A 19,837-nucleotide genomic window follows, 5' to 3' on the forward strand; every position below is an offset into this window, starting at 1 on the left:
GATATCGAAACTAAAATATACGGGTTTAGGCAGTATTATCGTATGTGTTTGAAAAACACTAGTTTTACGTATTTACGATTTATGAGTATTTATAGTTGTTATACTTAGATAATATTTTCGATTATTTGATTATGTACAAGGTGATAATTTTAAGTCGATACACACATCATTAGTCTTCATTTTGAAAAGTAGCTATGGATTGTTTTCACATAATTTAATCCCAATGAAAAACAACAGGATCGACATTTCACGGGGTACTATATTTGGCGAATCTAAACTTTAAATTCTTATAAGTTATAACACTTATAACTATCAGGTAATTTATAAGCTTCTAGTTCGAAATTCAATTTCTAGTTGTATCAAAATACTCAGAAATATATTCTACTTTGGAATATTAAACATGTATGTAATCATGTAAAAAATAAAAACTTAAAAAACTATTACGTTAAAAAATGTTTGAAGATAGGTATATATTTTTTTTTCAAAAACATATAATTTTGCAAAATAAAAATGTTGAAAAAGTCGGTATTTTTTCATTTTTTACACGATAAGTATTACCTACTTCAAATATTGTTTACTATTATATTGTACCTATGTCATATACATAATATAACCAAAATTGAATATATATTTCGATTGGGACTTATATAGAACTAAATAAGTAGTTAATCATAATCAATTTATAATTAATACTATGCTACAACCGACTGATTTCAGTGGGTGGACATGCCACGGTGCTACAATCAAATTAAAAGTTTCTCGGAATACCCATGGCTGTAATTTTCAGTGAACTCTTAAAATTAATTATTCATTCATCTTTTAGTGCGCGAGGGCTATTAAAAACAAAAACGAAATTATAAAAAAAACCCAACGACAGCGACGACGATTATCACTTTTGTTGCAATTAAACATTTCAAGACTATACAGTGCGTTTTACGAAAGGATTACGGATTACCTACCCATAATGAAAACGACGGAGAATATTACGGCCCGAAAAATGTCCGTTTACTGGTTGACGTTATTGCTTTTGAATGGAATAAATGTGTATCCAGGCCATGGCAATAGAGGTAATTTTTTATTTTTTTCGTTTTGAAGATCGACGAAAGAAAAACAATAATATATTGCGAAAACCGAAACCAAACGAACAAATGTTTGTTGATTTTGGTCAAATAATTCTTTGGTCATAGGTCTAAACCACCTATGTTAGAAACTTAAAACTCACACGCGTATTGTTCAGAATTACAGACAGGGATAGGATGCACCTGCAAGTTTGATTAATTAATTTCGTCTTTTATTCGATTCGATAACGTGTCTAAGTATTTTATGGGTATAATTTCTCATGAAAAAACGCGATAAATTTCTTTTGCAAATAAAATTTTGTTTATATACTATAAGTAGCATGGGGATAGATATTTTTCCTTTGTAAGGAAATTTAAGGAATCTCAGCTATATTTTTTGGGTATAATTCAGTGGAAATAATATATCTAGTAACATGCTACATTTTGACAGGAATTTAATTCATTTTTTTTTTTGCATTACTAAATGGTAATTAACAAAACGTTACGAAAGTTAGTTAGAAAAATAAGTTTGAGCTCTAAAAAGCGGGTAATTGGGTATCGCTCTGCTGTACATTAGGGGGTGGGGGTGGACCTCTGACTAGAATTGGTTAAATTTGAATCCAATGATAGGTATCATTGTATACGAAAAACGATTCTGAACGGAGACGTTTATCTGTCTAGGATATAATATTAGAGGATATTAAAAATTTTCAAATTCTGAACGAGGTACTGAAGTCAAAAATCGAAGCACTTTTACTGCCCCCCCCCAAAAAAAAAAAAAAACGTGATGACAGACACAAAAAAAAAAAAAAAAAAAACACACATCATGGTAAAATCAATACATTCATCGCTCAGCTCAGAATTTAAAATGTCACCAAAATTTCAAAATGACCAAATAACATTTTTTTTATGTTTAAAATTATAATATTTGAATGTGGTATTTTTAGTTGTTTATAAAATTATTATAAGTTTTTTCGATTTGGTTTACTTCAACAATAATAATGTTATGTTGAAATTATACGGTGCAGGCTGAAATTTAATACTATTTTTGATTCGATAACTTATTTAGTATTGTAAAAGCTTGATAAGTAATTTAGAGTAATTAAAAAAACTGAAGGAAAATAATTCATTTTTAGATTCTTGAATGTATGTAACAAATTATGATGGCTGTTATTGAACTAGTTTCTTTCCCTCTACTGACCTAATTTGTTCTCATATCACATATACATAAATTTGTTACTGTGTATGGTGTATTTATTGTAGTCACTAGTCAGTGAACCAAATTTCAGTTGAAGTTTTAAACTTTTAAAGCATATGCCGGTAAAGTTAAATCTTAATCCAATCTTTATTTTTGAAATTCATAAATTCAACACTCCCTTACCAAAAAAAAAAAAAAAAAAAACACTTGTCAAAAATGAATCTTGGTCGTCGCACTGATTACTTTTATATGAACCATGCGTAAATATTTTGTATTCGTTTTTCAATCTTGAGTTAAATCAAGCAAACATTGGTAGTATTAATTCCATAGTCAGACCAAATTTTCAGGATGGGCAAACCAAATTTAAGCCAGCATTTCTAAATAATTCATAGTTTACAATTATGAAATTATGGGCCTTATTTATACTAGACCACATCATGTTTTATATTTTGAAAAAAGTCGATAATTTCAAATAAACTCGCCGCCAACAAACTTTTGTCGCGATAAGATTTTGGAACGTGATACGTGGACGTATAAAAGTTTGTCAAACGACAATGACGACAGCAATACAATACTATAATAGACGTGTTTTGGCTATGTTTAGCTGATATTGATTTTGAAGTTTGTTGGTTGAAACTAGAAATCAATTTGCAGAAAGTCCATCGCCAACACACGCCTAATATAATAACATACCGGTCGTGATTTATCATCAATATTCGCAGTGGGACGTATCGCGGCCGCGGCGTACCCGTGGATGATATGCGCGTTCTGGGTGTTCATCACGACGTCGGTGATGACGTCACTAGCCTTGCGGGCCACCAGATACGAGGAGGTGATCGAGATGCTGACGTACATCACCGGCTCGTCGTGCACGCTAGCACTGTTCGCCATTGGCGTACACAAGCGGCCCGTGCTGCACCGGATGCTGGACGCGGTAAGGCGAGACTTCTGGGATGACGGGCGCCGGCCGGCCGCTGACGTGCTGTACTCGCGGTTCGCGCGCACTTACGGCGCCATCCTGCCGGTCGCCAACGTGATGATGTGCATGACGCCCGTCATCTGGGCCGCCCGCAACGGGGACATCGACTCGCCAGCCGCGCTCATATTCCGCATGTGGACGCCATGGACTCGTCTGACGGCTGCCCGGTACGCGGCCGTGTACGCGGCCCAGTTTGTCGTCTCGTTGAGCGTGCTGACAAGCATCTCGGGCATGGTGTTCGCCATGATGCTGTTCGTCACCGAGATGCAGGTGCAGGTGGACACGCTCGTCGACGCCATCCAAGACCTGCACGTGGACATGTGGTACGGCGACGGCGACGGTCGTCCCGACGCGCATCCCGACAGGCGCCGCCGTGCCGCGTTTGACGGGCTAGTCAAGTGCATAAAACACCATCAGGTGCTCATCACGTGAGTGAATATTTATGGCCTTGAATCACTGAGGCCGGTGACACACATGAGAAATTTGTTTCATAAAATTTGTTTTTCACAATGAATCACACGAAACATATTTCATGGTCAATACACACAGAACAAATTTGTTTCATAAATATTTTTTCGCCTACCCACCATTAAGTTCACCCAGCTCGTTTAAGTTGGTCTAAAGATGTCGTCCGATGATGACATTATTGTTCTGCAGTGGTGGTTAAATCGAAACCAATAGGTATTAAGCTTTTGCATTATTTTTTTTTTACATTTTTACCTATTGATATTTGTACTTTTTCTGATCCTTTATAATATATAAGATAGTTTAAAAAGGTAGTTAATACTATAATATAATCATAATCAATAACAATATAAATTATTATAAATTATCATATTTGTACATACCTATTTACGTCGTTAACTGCGCGGGAGTTAATATAGTGAAATGACGAAGCAGTTACACATGGTTTCACGAAACTTGTTTACAAAATATTTTTGCGATAACGTTTCGGAAACAACAGTGTGTGTTGCTCCATTTAAATACACGCGTTTTCAAGTAACGAAATAAATTTCTTGTTTCACGAAACAAATTTCTCATGTGTGTCACCGGCCTAAGTGTTATTTTTATGGGTATATAAATAATGGTAATATACCTATTATGTATGCTTTATTCACTTGTCCGAATAAAAATGTTACTGTTTTAAAAGTGGTCACTCCGTACAAAAAGAAATACTATCATAAAAATTACGTCCTAATATATTGATGCGATATGAATATAAAATACGACTACGATAAAATAATAAAATTATATATATATATATATATATATATATATATATATATATATATAACGACATGCCGTGGCTTTATTTACTATATACCAATTTAATTATACATTTAATGCAAGTTGTGATATTAAAGGGTATAATTACCTTAGATTCAACTGTTTCGATCTAATTTAATTTATCTCTAAATAGATTTTTTAGTAATATACAATGTGATATAAATACAAATTTGACAAAACTTCAATAACTAATAAGTAATAAGATAGTATAAATATAAATGTATAATTATTAGGGTTAGGATGTTTATGACCTTAAAAACACTAAAAAATGCATGCAAATATGCACAATAAATATAAAAATATGCCCTAAAAAAAATGAAACATGTAATTTAAAAATTTTATTTCTAATCTAAAATGTATTTTAAATTAATTTACAACTTTTTTTTAACTTTAAACTTAAATACAAATATATAAAAACATGATATTTTGAAATTACAAACATAGGTACTTACAGCAAATTAATATTTAATTAAGTAAGTAATAAAGATAAGTTAATTATATACTACGGTTTTCATATTTTTTCATTTTCGTTAAATGTGAAACCGACTGTGCCTACCTATGGGTTTTTATTGAGGTTTATATTTATTGTTTGGCGAAATATGCATTTATTAACAATTTTTTTCAATATATGCATTTATTCATAAAAATCCCTAAAAATTCAAAAATATGCAAAATAAAATTGAATGTATCTGATTCTATGTCGCACAAAACGAATTTATAACTTGGTCTGCAATGTGCACAACTAAAAGAAAAAATATGCAAAAGTCATAAACATCCTAACCCTAATTATTATTATATAAAAATGTATCTATTACATATCATCTTCTGTTCTTAGCACTTAAGTTATAACATTATAACACATATTTAAAAATAAAATAATTGTACTATTCCAATGGCTTTGATGCCGGGGGTTATTATTAAAATAAGTAAATATAAATGAACGAAAACATAGAACTTATACGACCTACAACAATAAATCGAGTACTGGAGTCAATGTAGCTATATTGCCTATACATTGTGCCGTGTTACACAAATATTATTATTATTTAATATTATATTTAAAAATTAAATTAATAATATTAAATCGAAAATAACAAAAGAATGAAGTAATTGCCAATTTCTTATATCTTAATTATTTTAAAATTCAATACATGTATTACAAATTTTCCAAGCCTGATAAATATCTATAAATGTTTGACTTAAAAAAAAATTGTATTTGTTTCTGAATTAGGTTTTGAGAATAGTAAATAGTATTGAATCGCCCTCAATGGAAATTAAGTCCAGTAATATTTTAATTTAAGTCATTAGCGTTAGTTAATTTACTAAACCCTGAACGATTGCGTGGTTAATAAAAATAAATGAACCGAAAATTATGATTTAGCCACGAAAAGTTTTACAAAGGGTGTATAACTAAAAACAATAGTCTACAATTAAATAATAAAAGTTGATTTGCGTATTCAAAAACTTTGGTGTTCTAAAAAAAAATTGGAATGTGAATAAGCAATAAGCACCTACATATATATATATAAAAAAAAATAAGTCATCCAAAGAAGAATAAGAGACCTCGCGTTTTTCTTCATTGTAGAAATATCTAACTCACGTCGTTCAATTCCTTACGGTCGACCAAAATATAAAATTTCAGCAATAATAATATCAGATGGATACGCTAGCCTATATATGTATTAGACTTGTATATATTTTGTGCGTGTCGTTTCACATTAATCAAAAAATGATTTTCGTGGTACACTGCAATCGTCATTGGATGAGAATATATTTTTAACGGCTTTTGTGTGAACAATAACGCAGAAGAAGATTTTTGTTCTCCTTAAATTATTGTTGTACGAGCGTCGAGCAGCGTAATGTTTTATAGTTAACCAGCTAAAAACAACTGAGGAAAAGTAAAAATAATCCATCAGTGACTTGCATGCCCGTCTGCGTGTAGCTGTCGTGGTTTTTAATATACGTTAGCGGAGAACGTTGCACCTGAGCGGCTGAGCTGCTTTTATATTTGCAGCTGTACCTACCTACGACGCATACCAATGAACGTGGTAGACGTCGGCATTGTTATTATTTTTGCTCAACCGATATATTCTCTTACATAGTTATTATATACAAAACTGTGATAGACAAACCCATGATTTGCACGAGGTATATGCGCAGGGTATTCAGGTGTACACAACTACGGAGTTGGGCAAACGATTTTCAAATGGCATATGATGCCCAAAGTCCATAAATAACATAAAATTTTAGAAGAATAAAAAATATATTGTATGAAGATATGATTAATAATTAAGTCTTAGTTATACCTCACAAAAATCATGAGATTCTTTATTCTATTTAATAAAACTTTAAAACTTTCCAAGTTTGTGATTATGAACTCTTACTGTAAAACTTTCTGATTGTAAATATGTCCTCTCCGGCTAATAGCCTCGGCCCCGTATGGTACGTAACAAATGAAACCCTACACAATGATTTAAGAATTCCAACAGTTGACCAACTAGCAACTAGCAACTATAACAGATTTCACTCCAAACTGCAACACCATCCCAATCCTTTAGTCACTCGTCTAGCATCACGTACTCTTCCTGACAACCCACCACGCCGACTTAAAAGAAATTGATGCCGTGATCTATTAAATAAATGAACAAAAAATAAATAAATTACTAGATTGTACCATCACTGGATGATTTCCCTCATCATGTGCCTCATGTGTATTTTTATTATGTATTGTATATAGTGTTATATCAGTTATCTATTTTATACTTATTGTGTCATGTAATACAAATTGTAAATTTTCTAATAAAAATAAATAAATAAAATGTTATCTGTATCTATAAATAAGTCTTTGTACTCTAGTAAACAAAAACTTAAACCTGTATAATTTTAATAAAATAACTCGAAATTATAAAAATATATTTTTTTTATAAAATTAAATAACGATGAAAACCATGAAAATTATAGAAGCTGTGATTATTATAATGGTAATCGTATTATACATTTTTAAAGTAGAGCATTAATTTAGGAACATTTATATTTTTCGGAAGCACGTTTTATTAAATGCATATCCTGAAATCAATAGTAAAAATTAATTAATTAAGTCTATACACGCCTATTATAACTTTTAACTACACGCTCTTCACCATCATCATGTTTATCGTATATGACACATTATTAAACATTTTATATTATGCATTAATTATTATACGTGAGAATTGAATAATTATCATTTACTATACTATATACCTATACACGTACAATATTTGCATTATCTTTTAGATAATAATAAATTAGTAGTTTTTTACTATATTCCAACTTTTTTACTTGATGAAAAAAATATATATATATGGGTTCATGATTCTAGTTCGTATAAAAATATTGTTTGAAATATTAATTACAATAATACTGCAAAAAAATTACACACTTATAAAACCGTTAGATCAATTTCAGATTACATCATACGATTTATTCGTATTATGTTAGCAAACTTACAGAAACATAAATATTACTTATTTTTGAGATTTAAATTTTAAAAAAGTTAGATTCAATGGGTCGAAAATAAAAATCCGTATATGGATGGCTTAAGGCTTTAAAGAATGCTTGACAACAATAATGGTAATTCATCACATGAACTTATATTGCTTAAAATATTTTTTTTTTTTTTAGGTACTTCAATCACTTCAAATCGTATTTTAATTTGTTATTCATCGTCGACATATTGTACATTATGGTAATGACATGTTTATGCGCTAGCAGCGTATTATTGGCCAATGGTTTTTCAGCATTTCATATAAAAATGATGTCTCTTCTCATAGTAGTGGTGTCTCAATTCTTCTTCTACTGCTTGATTGGTGAACAGTTCTCGACAATGGTGAATATAAATAAATAATATTTATACATAGGAATTATAAATATTCCAATCAGATACAATTGTCAAAAAATTATATTTATCTATCCAACACTTGAATGCATTTATATGCGTTTAAATGGCGATAAACAAAGAATTACACAATATCGGTTAAAAAAAAATGTTGTATTCAGCCAAAAATCATATTTATGTTTAAGACTATAGAAGTATAGAGTATAGGTAGTATAAAATTAAAATAATTACAGAGTTTTCGGTCAGATTTTTATTTAAGTACATCGGTAGCTTTAACCATTTAATACTTATCAAACATTATAACTAATTTATTTTTCATAATGTTATAGAACCAAAAAATCGGAGATTGCGTCTATTTCAAACTAGTCAAATGTAAGGATCCAAAGTTGTCTCGAGCCGGTGTTTTAATAATTTTAAGAACACAAAAACCGTTAAAATTAACTGCGATGGGCATCAACAAGTACACAGCTTCGCTATTTACATTTACAGTTACGATGAGGTCGGCTTATGCAGGACTCAATGTGCTCTACAATTCTTCATGAAATACCATCAAATTTTAACAGCAGTGCACTCATATTTTTTTATTAATAGAAATTCGGTAGCAAAAAAATTTGTAAACAGAACAGGCACAATTGTTTTGTTTTTGCGATTTAGATTTTTTACAATTATAACCATAGTTTATTCATGAATATAATACAAATGTAAGTAATAATAAAATCAAATAAGAATAATAACAATGTAACTGTACCTATACTTACTGTTGAATGCAGTTAATATAATTTTTAGGTTTCTAAATATATGTTTAAAACATCTTATAATCGCCGTTGTGTCCACCCAATAGTTGGTTAGTCACCAATATATTATACTAACGATTATTGATATTAAGATATTTTTTTAGTGTCTGTATAGTTGGGTACCGTACATAAATTTCTGATATGTTATTATAATTTATTGTATTATATTAAAATACATCTAGAAACCTGTAGTTCAGCATGCTTGCAGAGTGACATTTTTTAAACTTATTTATTTATTTTAATTTACATATTATTATTATTTACTGGGTCAAGCATTGAGACGTCATATTTATCTAAGGTGGAGTTAAAACACTCCTCAAGTACTAAAATATTTTGTACAAAAATGGTTTTTACTTTTGTATTATAACTTTCAATATTTTATTTAAATGAATTATGATTAATCCTCCCTCCCGCCAAATTGATTCTCTCTAATGTTTAGGTACCTACATTAGGTATTTATGATATAATTGAATATACTTGCAATACGAGCTATAACGTAATTTTATCGATCAACCAGTGTGGTTTCTGTCAAATGTTTTTCACATTTATTTCAATTATAATATGTTATGGTTGTCGAATTACCTAAAAATATAATCAAATTTTAAGTTTTAATATTATTTACTTCCTTGATTCCTCGTGAAAATTCTGTAACAAATCATTAATTACTGTCGAAGTAATTATATAATTATATATGTTATCAAATAATATGATGTATGATAATACATACTGACGTAAAAGTGCTGGCTGTTTATCGAAAAAAGGTGACGGAAAGTCGATTAGAATCGCATTATAATAATCAATTTTGTTGCGTTAAGGTAGATAAAATCATTATGTATTCAATAACACAACCAGCTTATGTAATAAAAGATAATGATGTTAATTTTCAATTTTTATTCAAATGAACATCAAAAGACAATATCTTTATGTTTTTAGCTCATAAAAGGCTTAAATATTAAATCCCTTTTTTCCCACGTAAAACATTTATTTATTTAAGGGGGGGGGGGAAGCAAAAATCCCGACACCGATAAGAAATACAAATATTTTAGAGGTTGTTGAGTTTATACAATTAAAACATTTTCTACGAATGTATGGAAGAATGAATGTATAAAAACTATGAACACTATGCCGTATATAGTAATTATTAATTTTACTAATAAAAAATTATTTATGTTATAATTGTTATAGAATATATAAATAATATTATGTATCTAGATTAACATAAAATTGGTCTGAAATATTAGTAGTGTAGATGTGTAGTTGAGTACAATGATTTCTATTTACATAGAAATACTATTACGTAGTATTTATAAAATAGTAATAATACACTGTAAAGTTTACAGTTCAGACGGTAATTTATGTTAACAAAATAACATGAACATTCAGATGAAACTCATTCAGTAAATACTAAATACTAATTCAACAAACACTCCAGTTATATTCCTACTCGTAATATTTCCTGGGCTGACGGCGCCGAAGTAAAAGAATACAACAATACCTAATTATAGTATATATATATTGTACTCGTAATTCGTAGGTATGTTCAAAATAAAATAGCATTTTATATATTAAAAACAAAACATACTGGCCGATGAGCTCAATTGCTCAAGTATAGGTTGGGAGTATAGGTATAGATATACCTATACAAATAATCTTTTATGCACACAGGAAATTGATGTTGTACGCATAAGGTTCATAATATTATTTTACATGTGTATAGATTATAGATGTATAATATAGAGCCTCTCTTATGTGTATTATTGTGTTGACTTGCAGATGACACTATCTGTATATATATGTGCACTGTGTTGATGTTGCGATCGTCCGCACTTGGGGTAATTTGGAGTGCGGAGATAAACTATATATAGAAGGTTAAGTACATAAAATACTGTATAGGTATATAATAATATATTATATACCTATATATATATATATATATATATATATATATATATATATATATGGATACGCGCAGGGCCGGCGGAAGGCACGTGCGACCTGTGCGACCGTAGAGGGCGTCAATTTTTTTGGAATTTTAGGGGTGGCATTGTTCATAAATAAAAATATGTATTTTTTGCTATTACTCACTGTAAATCTAAAATAAAAATAATACTTATTATATTATTTTGAATGACCATGTGTCATTTAACCTAGTATACCTAAGTAAGTAGGTACTATTAGTAGATAATATTATGTGCGAGCTAGTCATTAGCATTGTTACTCGGCGAATTTCGCGATTACCTTTGTGGTTTCCAATTAGCAAACATGAACCAAATCAAATCACGATAAAGTTCCCCAAAAACCTATGTACAATAATCAATAATTATTAGCGATAAAAACTAATTTACTTGTGAATTGTGACAAGTGGCAAACTATCGAACTTTACATAGTCTACTGTCAACCGTCAACGATTATAGAGTACATATTATTTAGTCGATCAACATTCAACACGTTACATATTTATAATTTGGTAAGTGTTTATTTTATTTAGTTATTAAGATAAAATTGGTAATTTATTTGAATACAATAGAAAACTAAGAAATTATACAACCCAATATCTGATTTTAAATTTTGAATATACGTAACCTACGTGTATACTAAATCGTCTAAATTATATTTTATCAAAGATATTAAGGAAGTAAATTTTTAATTTTTAAAATAAAAAAACCTAATAGCTATCTACATTATTATTTTATTATTTAGGTTTACTTTAGTATAGTCAATAATAATAATTGTATTATTTGGGGTTTTGAAAAACTGTAGTATTTCCATACATTGTGTTCTTATTTTATGTAGTTCAACCGTATTACATAAGTCATACATAGGCGATCGCCCCCCCCCCCCGTTCTCTAAAAAACTTCATATCCATGTAAAATTTATTGTGTATATTAATTATTAATTTTTGGAAACAGCCTCTATATTTACGTCTATGAAATACTACTGCCCCCCCCCCCCCGTTATTTTTGGCTGAATCCGCCGAACAGATTTGAACAGCTAAAAGAACATAATAACAATTTTTCGTTTCTTTACAATTTAAAAAAATTTAAAAATCTTACACATGAAGAACTATTAAAATATTGTAAAGGTTTACAAATTCTTCTTACTGATGGTAATTCAACAGATATCAATGGCCCATGAATTAAAGTCAGTATCGGTTATAGTTGATGATAACTTAACACCTTATGAATTTTTGATATTTGTAATAAATGCAGGTGACTTTGCATCAAACCTATCCATTGCCTTACGAATTTTATTAACATTACCAGTATCAATGGCAACTGGTGAAAGAAGTTTTTCGAAATATGAACTACCATTTATTTTTATTAATGTACATAACAAACTTTTGTGAAAAAAATATTATTAATTGTAATAATGTAAAATGTAATATAGCCCAGTTTATAATTAATTTTGTTAATTTTGTATAAATAATACTATGTCCTAATTATATGGCAAAAATTATTGATAGGGTGGTATTTTTTTAACTGCACAAGGCGGCAAAATACTTAGCGCCGGCTCTGGATACGCGCGTCTTATAAATTGGAACCATAATCAATACATTATATTATCTATATATTTTATAATATACTCGTCACGTGTCCCATATGATGGCCACTATGTTTTTTTTACCCGTGGTCATCGTTGTACAAAAAATAATAAGAAACTTATTGAAACCAGGAACACGCGCGCTTGTGTCTGTGTTTGTACAAAAAGTAAACTTTGTCCTCTATAAACAGCAATGTGTGTAATGCGTATGTATGTATATATATATTATCGGAGTATATTACGTGGTATGTATATCTATCTATGGAACGAGCAGTTTTAACTTTTCAGCACGTAAGTTATGATCCAGGCAGACAAAATCGTATTTATAATAGGTACATGTTATAAAATGTCTTAACTCTGTTGTAAGTGTTGAAACCATAGACTTATTTATTTTTCTATGGTTGCAACTATATATATATATATGTATATATATCTTACTTTTATATTTCACCACTTTGACTATTTTTTTACAGTGTAGGAATTCAAATTTATAGTTTAAAAGGACAATACATCTTAAATACTATTGTTAACATAGGTTATTTATTAAAGATTTTATTTCAAGAATTTGCTGATGACTGGTAAGGTGTTGGTGAACTCTTAGGTATACGGTATACCTACATAATTGGATCGCATTACGAGTATGAAACAATCAAGTATAGGTATGATAAATGTAAATTAGAATTTGTGCGCTCTATAAGCTCGAAGCAAAGGTTCAAGTGTTTTTTTTTATATTTGAAATTAAGCATGGGTATCTCAAGTAAATAGTAAACCATTTAAATGTTTGATATGGATAATAAAGACCAGTCCTTAGTCTACATGTCTGAACTACACCACTGTACAAGAGTCGATTGTTACATTATTAACTATATATAAGCGGCTACCAAATAGCGGCGCGTGAACAAAAAGAAAAAAGTCAAAATCGTTAATATAATATGTTCTGATGTTGTAAGTCATTTATCATTTTTGTTCATTAGTTTTTATCGGCGTCTGCAATTTTGATGATCAGCGAACAATTTCAAGATACCTATAATGGGCACTTAAAAAATATTTGACCCCTGTTAGTATGTAACATATACTATGGTATATAGCATGTACATGTATATCAGTGCTGCAACCAGAGCTCAAAAGGATTTAGGGTTATAACCTCCCACCCTAATTTTTTACTTGTTTTTGACTGCCATTATTTTATCTCTTACACACACATATATATATATATATATTGAAACATTGTTTCAAATTTTCCCAATTTTCTTTTTTTTAGTTGCCCACCCGATGTATTTAATAGCCAATAGATATACAGGTGTCAAACGATATAATGAACGACTTTGTACTTCGCAGTTTATTAAGGAGCTATAACGAAGTGAAATTCGTTTTTCGACACGCATAATTATGCCACGCAGGTACTCTGGGCGTAACCTTTATAAGTAATACCGTATAACGTATTATATATTATACGACGTACCTACGTTGTTGTTTATAGTTCCAAATTAGAATACAGATGTAACACAATATCTTAATCAAAGGGTTTGCTTGAAAAGAATGTATCTCAACTCAATAGGCTATAATATGAAATTATAAAGAACGACAGACATCAAAACTAACTGCACGTGATATTTTGTTTATATCTATTTAAATCGATCTTCATTCTTGGACAGTACACACTACACTCTATAGGTATAGAATTAAATGTTATTATGACACATTTTCAGGGCCGATTTAACAGTATCGTAGATCCTAGGCTTCTAACCACCTTTTTTTCCTTTTATTGTATCCTTGGTATTAATCCAATCTGATTTATGTCGGTAATTAGTAAAATATACGAATAACTATAGCCGATAAGTAGGGGGAATTATTGATTCCGCCGAAACTACCTGTTTAGAAAAAAGGTTTGTATCGATTCCGCCGGCTACTGTATAAAATATCTACATATCGATTCCCCCGGCTACTGTTAATATTATTTACATATTGATTCTGCCGGACACGGGACACTGTTTATCCCCCCCCCCCTTGTATATGTATTTTATATAGTACATAATACAAATAAAAAAAAAATAATAATTGTATAATTCAAAAATAAAATGTATATTCTAATTAATTCGTGTATGTGAATAAATTAGAAAATATTAAAATGTATAATATAGTCTAAATTGTATAAAATGATAATAGTAATAATTGTATAGTCTTGTAAATTATGTATAGGACTGTAATTTTAAAAATACATTTACAAATTACAAGGGCGGGATAAACAGTAGCCGGCGGAATTAATAGCCGACGGAATCGATATGTAGATATTTTAAACAGTAGCCGGCAGAGTCAATAGCCGGCGGAATCGATATAAAATCGGCGGAATCGATATACGCCCATAAGTAGTATCGAACATTGATGTAAATATAAAAATTATTTATTTTTTTCGTAAATTATTATATATATATGTTCACATATACCATGACCACGACCATACCGTAAATGTGAATCGGCCTTAAATGTCCGTATAGATATGTAAGCCACACGATGTACTAATATGATAGGTATATATTATAGGTGCCGTGTGTATATGAATTGATATATATTATTTCAAGTGTATTATTCAGAGCAATATTTAAACGTTGAATTTTTCAGCATAAAAAAGATGTGAATAATTCAAAATATTATTTGAATTAGAAATTATGAAATACGTGAGGAATGTAATATGATTATAATTCAGAAATTTTCTCTATTACCTACGTAACATATCTTATCCAAAGATCTGATGTAGGTATACTAATAAAAATATTTTCGTATTATTATTATTGTTTAGTTAAGTATAGTAACAAAATGTATTACTCGGCATTAACATTTTTTTCCTCATGGATGTTATTACCGTTGCACGTATGTTATAAGACCTTTCAAAAATGTTCCTTTAAGTAGCACCTATGCACGTGAAACTTATATCAATAGGTATATTACTACATAATAAGTCTGGTTGGATATACTTATAACGTCTTTTGAAGAAAATATTCTCCAAACGTAATACCAAGAAAAATTACGTAGGACGTATCCCTAAATATATTTTATATTTATATTTCATACCAATGCGGATATAGGTACATTATATATATGTACGCATACGTAGAGCATGTATTATATAGGTAACATGTTTATACGTTCAAAATTTAGTTCATTGATGTGATGACGACACAGTTCTATACCTGTTTCACCGGCAGTTTATTTTTAAGTCTTTAAATTGAATATAATATTATATGCGAGTATGTGAAATAAAATCACAGCGCATGTGATATGTACATAATATATAGGTACGTATATACCTATATTATTACATCACAGTCGACTAAAGCCCTACATCCGAAACGCATAAATATTATATCTGAAAATCATATTTAAAAAAGTTATATATATGCACAAAATTATCGTCCCTCAATATAGCTTTATCATATAAGTTAGCGGTAATGTATATAATACGATATTTTATAAAATAAAGTTATTTTATCAAATTCCTAATTATGCTAATTAATATATTAACTTCGCAGTTTTACTAGTTACCTAATATATAGAATTATAGAATACCAGTTGGGTTTTCGCTAATGTATGAAAGTTAAATCGTTAGATACACCCTTCGTTGTGTAGAATTATAATAAGTTTATGTTTCTAATTCATGTTAATCAAATTGTAAATACAAATTTATAGTATTGTTAAAAAAAATAAAATAGAAATTTAGAATTTAAGAATTTTGTTTCCTGAAAATACTTGTTTGCATAATGTTATTCCATAATGTGAAACAATAAAATGAAATAATAATTTATAAATAGTAAATAATGTATTACTTAATATGTACCTAATAGTTGGTTTCCTACTATAATTTATAACGTGTACAATTTCAAAGGTATTTTTTTTTCCTAAGTCCACAAGGCAAATGAAAATAATAATCAAATGGCACTACTCGTACAGGTATAAAAATATAATAATTATATATTAGAAAAAATATTTTTGTCTATTATCGTAATGTTTGTTTGAATTTAATTTATTAAAAATACTATTTTTTTTATGCATATTTAAAAATAAAACTTAAGGAGAAAATATAAAATTATAAACAAATGCATACCTATGTTATATGTTTCTTTCTCAAACAGTAAAGGTACATTTAAAATATTACAATCAAAGATTTTGATAAATTGTCCAATGATAACGAGCGCCGGTTATCGGTCTACATATTTCTGAACACCATCAGAAACCTTTGCTTTAACGTCTACGTTAATTTTATAAATTGGTGGGTATTTAAAATAATATATTAAAAATCAAACAAATTAGGTATATGGTCAACAATATATTCAGCCATTATCAAGCCACTGCAAGACCCAACCATGTTAATGAATATTTATAAATTATATACCAAAAGTGTATTGGAATCGAAATTACTTTTAAAAATAATTTATTTAGACGATCCATCATAATTTACCTATATACTGTAGTCCAGAGCAGAGGGATGGAAAATCCATACCACGCGAAAAGATTTGAAGAGCACGCAAAAAATAAAAATATTTTTATTACATACATACATACTTTCATATATATGTATATTATACCTATTTATAATTATTTTCTTATGATATACTATATAATGTATATTTTTCATAGCACGCTCGAAAAAAAAATGTTGGCACGTAGCATTCAAATCATTTACCATCCCTGCTATAGCCTATTGCCTATACCTACTTCAATAACATGTAGTAAAAAAATAAAACATTTGAAACATTAGCATATAAATAAAAATCGAAATATGCATAATACAATTTTGGATTTGGATATAGGTACAAATACAATTTATTTATAATTTATAGCTAATATAGCACTGTTTGGTCCGATCAGTAGAAACGTGCAAATTCCGTACTAAACATCCGACCCCTTGTTACAATATATCAACGAGGACTAACCAACTAGGGGCTCTATATCAAAACGTAGATATTGTATTTTGGATATAATTTATAAATTTCACTATATATAATAACACTAATTAAGATATATAGCCATATAGGTATATGTACCTAAAAAAACATATAAAATCATATTTTAAGTTTATTCTTTCAGTTTTATTGTATAACAATAGGTACAAGTATAACTTTTAATTCTTACATATGAAAATTTAATGAAAAATTAATTATTTGTCAAGCTATAAAAATTCATGACTATAACCATAAAAATCGACTAATTTTAAACGTCTTGAGTCAACAAATAACAATCGATATTCCTTACAGGAATTTTATATGTTTGAAAAACAGCAATTATTTTAATTATTTATGTAACTATGTACTTTCAGCGAGATTTATTTTAATTAACTTTTTAGATTTAAGTACATCTATTGAGAGTAGACAGTTTAATATAATGTGAAAAGAAATGTTTACCTACAGACGTCTGACATATTTACAATATTTACATTTTATTCAGTAAACGTTCAAAAGCGTTTATCTTAAATATTTTTGTGAGGAACTCAATAAATTGTTCAAGTATACAACACTTAAAGTTTCTAGCACATAATAATATAATATTATCATCAAGTAGGTTCACTAAAATCAGAAACAGTGAAACATTTAAAGTAACACTAGCCTAGCTGCGCTGCAGCTATTAGAGTGAGCGAATGATGAAGTATAATACGCTGTCTTCATTTATTTAGTCTAACCTTTTTTTTAAATCTAAATTACGCTGCCTTGGAACAGGTAGATTAATTATGTCTTCGTGTATATCTATAAAGGTACACGTTGAGGTTCTTTACTTCATTAAACGCCTCGTTAAATTCATTCCTTAAACCATAAGTTGCCATCAAGATGTCTTATAATTTGATGGTGAGGGTTATTGTATAAAAGAAGAGGGTGCTTTGTTTATTAAAGGAGCTTATTAACTTATGGAACTAGTGTTTTCTTTTTCAGTTCATGCGTAATATGTCCATCCACACAATTGCAAATAGCATTTATTTAATTTCATTAAATATAACAACACGTCGAAACCCACAGTTTTTGTCGACAAATGATTATATTTATTTTTAATAGTAGATTACTATGGTAGTTTATTCAATAAAGCTTTAAATAGCGTAACTATACTTAGATATTCGCCAAACCAAAATAGATTGTATTTTTTGTATTCAGGCGTGTAAACAAGGGAGGGGGGATTTGGACTTCATAGTATAGTCTAAATGGTCAAAACCAAAACAAAAAAACATACCTCACTGTGTTTAAAAAAAACACAGAAATTGAAGACATACTGGCACCTAACCTTCTTACCATACAAATACAAAAATAAATTAACGTAATATTAGTGGTTTTTTTTTTTTATACAAAATAACTTTACTATTGATAGAAAAAAATATGGTATTTTACTCTTGCAAGTTTATACAAATCATTTGTAAATAATTATTAGCTAAATATTTAGAAAAATCGCCTGTACATATCTGTAGATTTTTAACACATAATCTTCTTGTTAAAATAATCACAAACTTATTATTCTGTACAGATATGTATGTCTATTATAAATATGCTAGGAATGTCTTATATTAAATAATAAAAAAGTTACAAAAAATGTGCAATGTACACTGTTACACACATCCTGCGAGCTAAATATATTGTTTTCATAATGAAGTATTTAAATTACTACGATAATAAGACGGTCTTATATCTTGCATCGACATAGATATTATCTTTAAAAATATAATAATATTTTATAATCCCAACTTCTAACAAGGTTTATAATGCATAAGAACATACCTTTTGGACACAGAAGTCATAATTAAATAGCTATGTAGTCCTAATATAGTCCTAATAAGTCAAAAAGTATTACTACATTTAATGTCTGTATTCTTCAGTCATTACCATTTAAAACATAGTAAGTAATTTGAGTGTCGAGTTTTATTTATTACACTAATCAATAATATATATTATAAATAATATTTTTTCAAAGAAATATTTAGGGAATCTATTACATTTTATATTAAATGAACTATTACATGAGCCAAATTACTTTTAAGGTACACTAAGAAGTATATATTAAGAAATAATTTACTTTTTTTTCAATAATTATGTATTCCAATGATTGTTAATTAAATAAAATATTTTCACTATG

General features: G+C 28.9%; 1 protein-coding gene across 2 annotated transcripts; it reads left to right on the top strand.

Moving 5' to 3' along the window:
* The first annotated feature begins 964 nt into the window (after positions 1-964).
* LOC149058582 (uncharacterized) lies at positions 965-9,217 on the top strand. Of its 2 annotated transcripts, none has more exons than XM_089220223.1 (4): positions 965-1,067; positions 2,973-3,663; positions 8,186-8,390; positions 8,729-9,217. In XM_089220223.1, exons 1-4 carry the CDS (start codon positions 965-967, stop codon positions 8,939-8,941), a joined length of 1,212 nt encoding a protein of 403 aa, XP_089076349.1. In that variant the 3' UTR covers positions 8,942-9,217. The 2 variants fall into 2 exon arrangements, with proteins under 2 accessions (XP_089076349.1, XP_089076348.1); XM_089220222.1 differs by having other exon boundaries at positions 977-1,067; positions 2,911-3,663.
* The last annotated feature ends 10,620 nt before the right edge of the window (positions 9,218-19,837 follow it).

The sequence above is a fragment of the Diuraphis noxia genome, unplaced genomic scaffold, assembly GCF_037042655.1.
Source record: "Diuraphis noxia isolate RWA-SAM2 unplaced genomic scaffold, SU_Dnox_SAM2 contig0002, whole genome shotgun sequence".
In the NCBI taxonomy this organism is placed as follows: Eukaryota; Metazoa; Arthropoda; class Insecta; order Hemiptera; family Aphididae; genus Diuraphis; species Diuraphis noxia.

Excerpts from the sequence above, each read along its gene's own strand:
- LOC149058582 (XM_089220223.1), top strand. The coding sequence starts at position 965 with ATGAAAACGACGGAGAATATTACGGCCCGAAAAATGTCCGTTTACTGG. Across the intron at positions 3,664-8,185 it reads CACCATCAGGTGCTCATCAC|GTACTTCAATCACTTCAAAT; the intron begins GTGAGTGAATAT and ends TTTTTTTTTTAG. Across the intron at positions 8,391-8,728 it reads GTGAACAGTTCTCGACAATG|AACCAAAAAATCGGAGATTG; the intron begins GTGAATATAAAT and ends ATAATGTTATAG.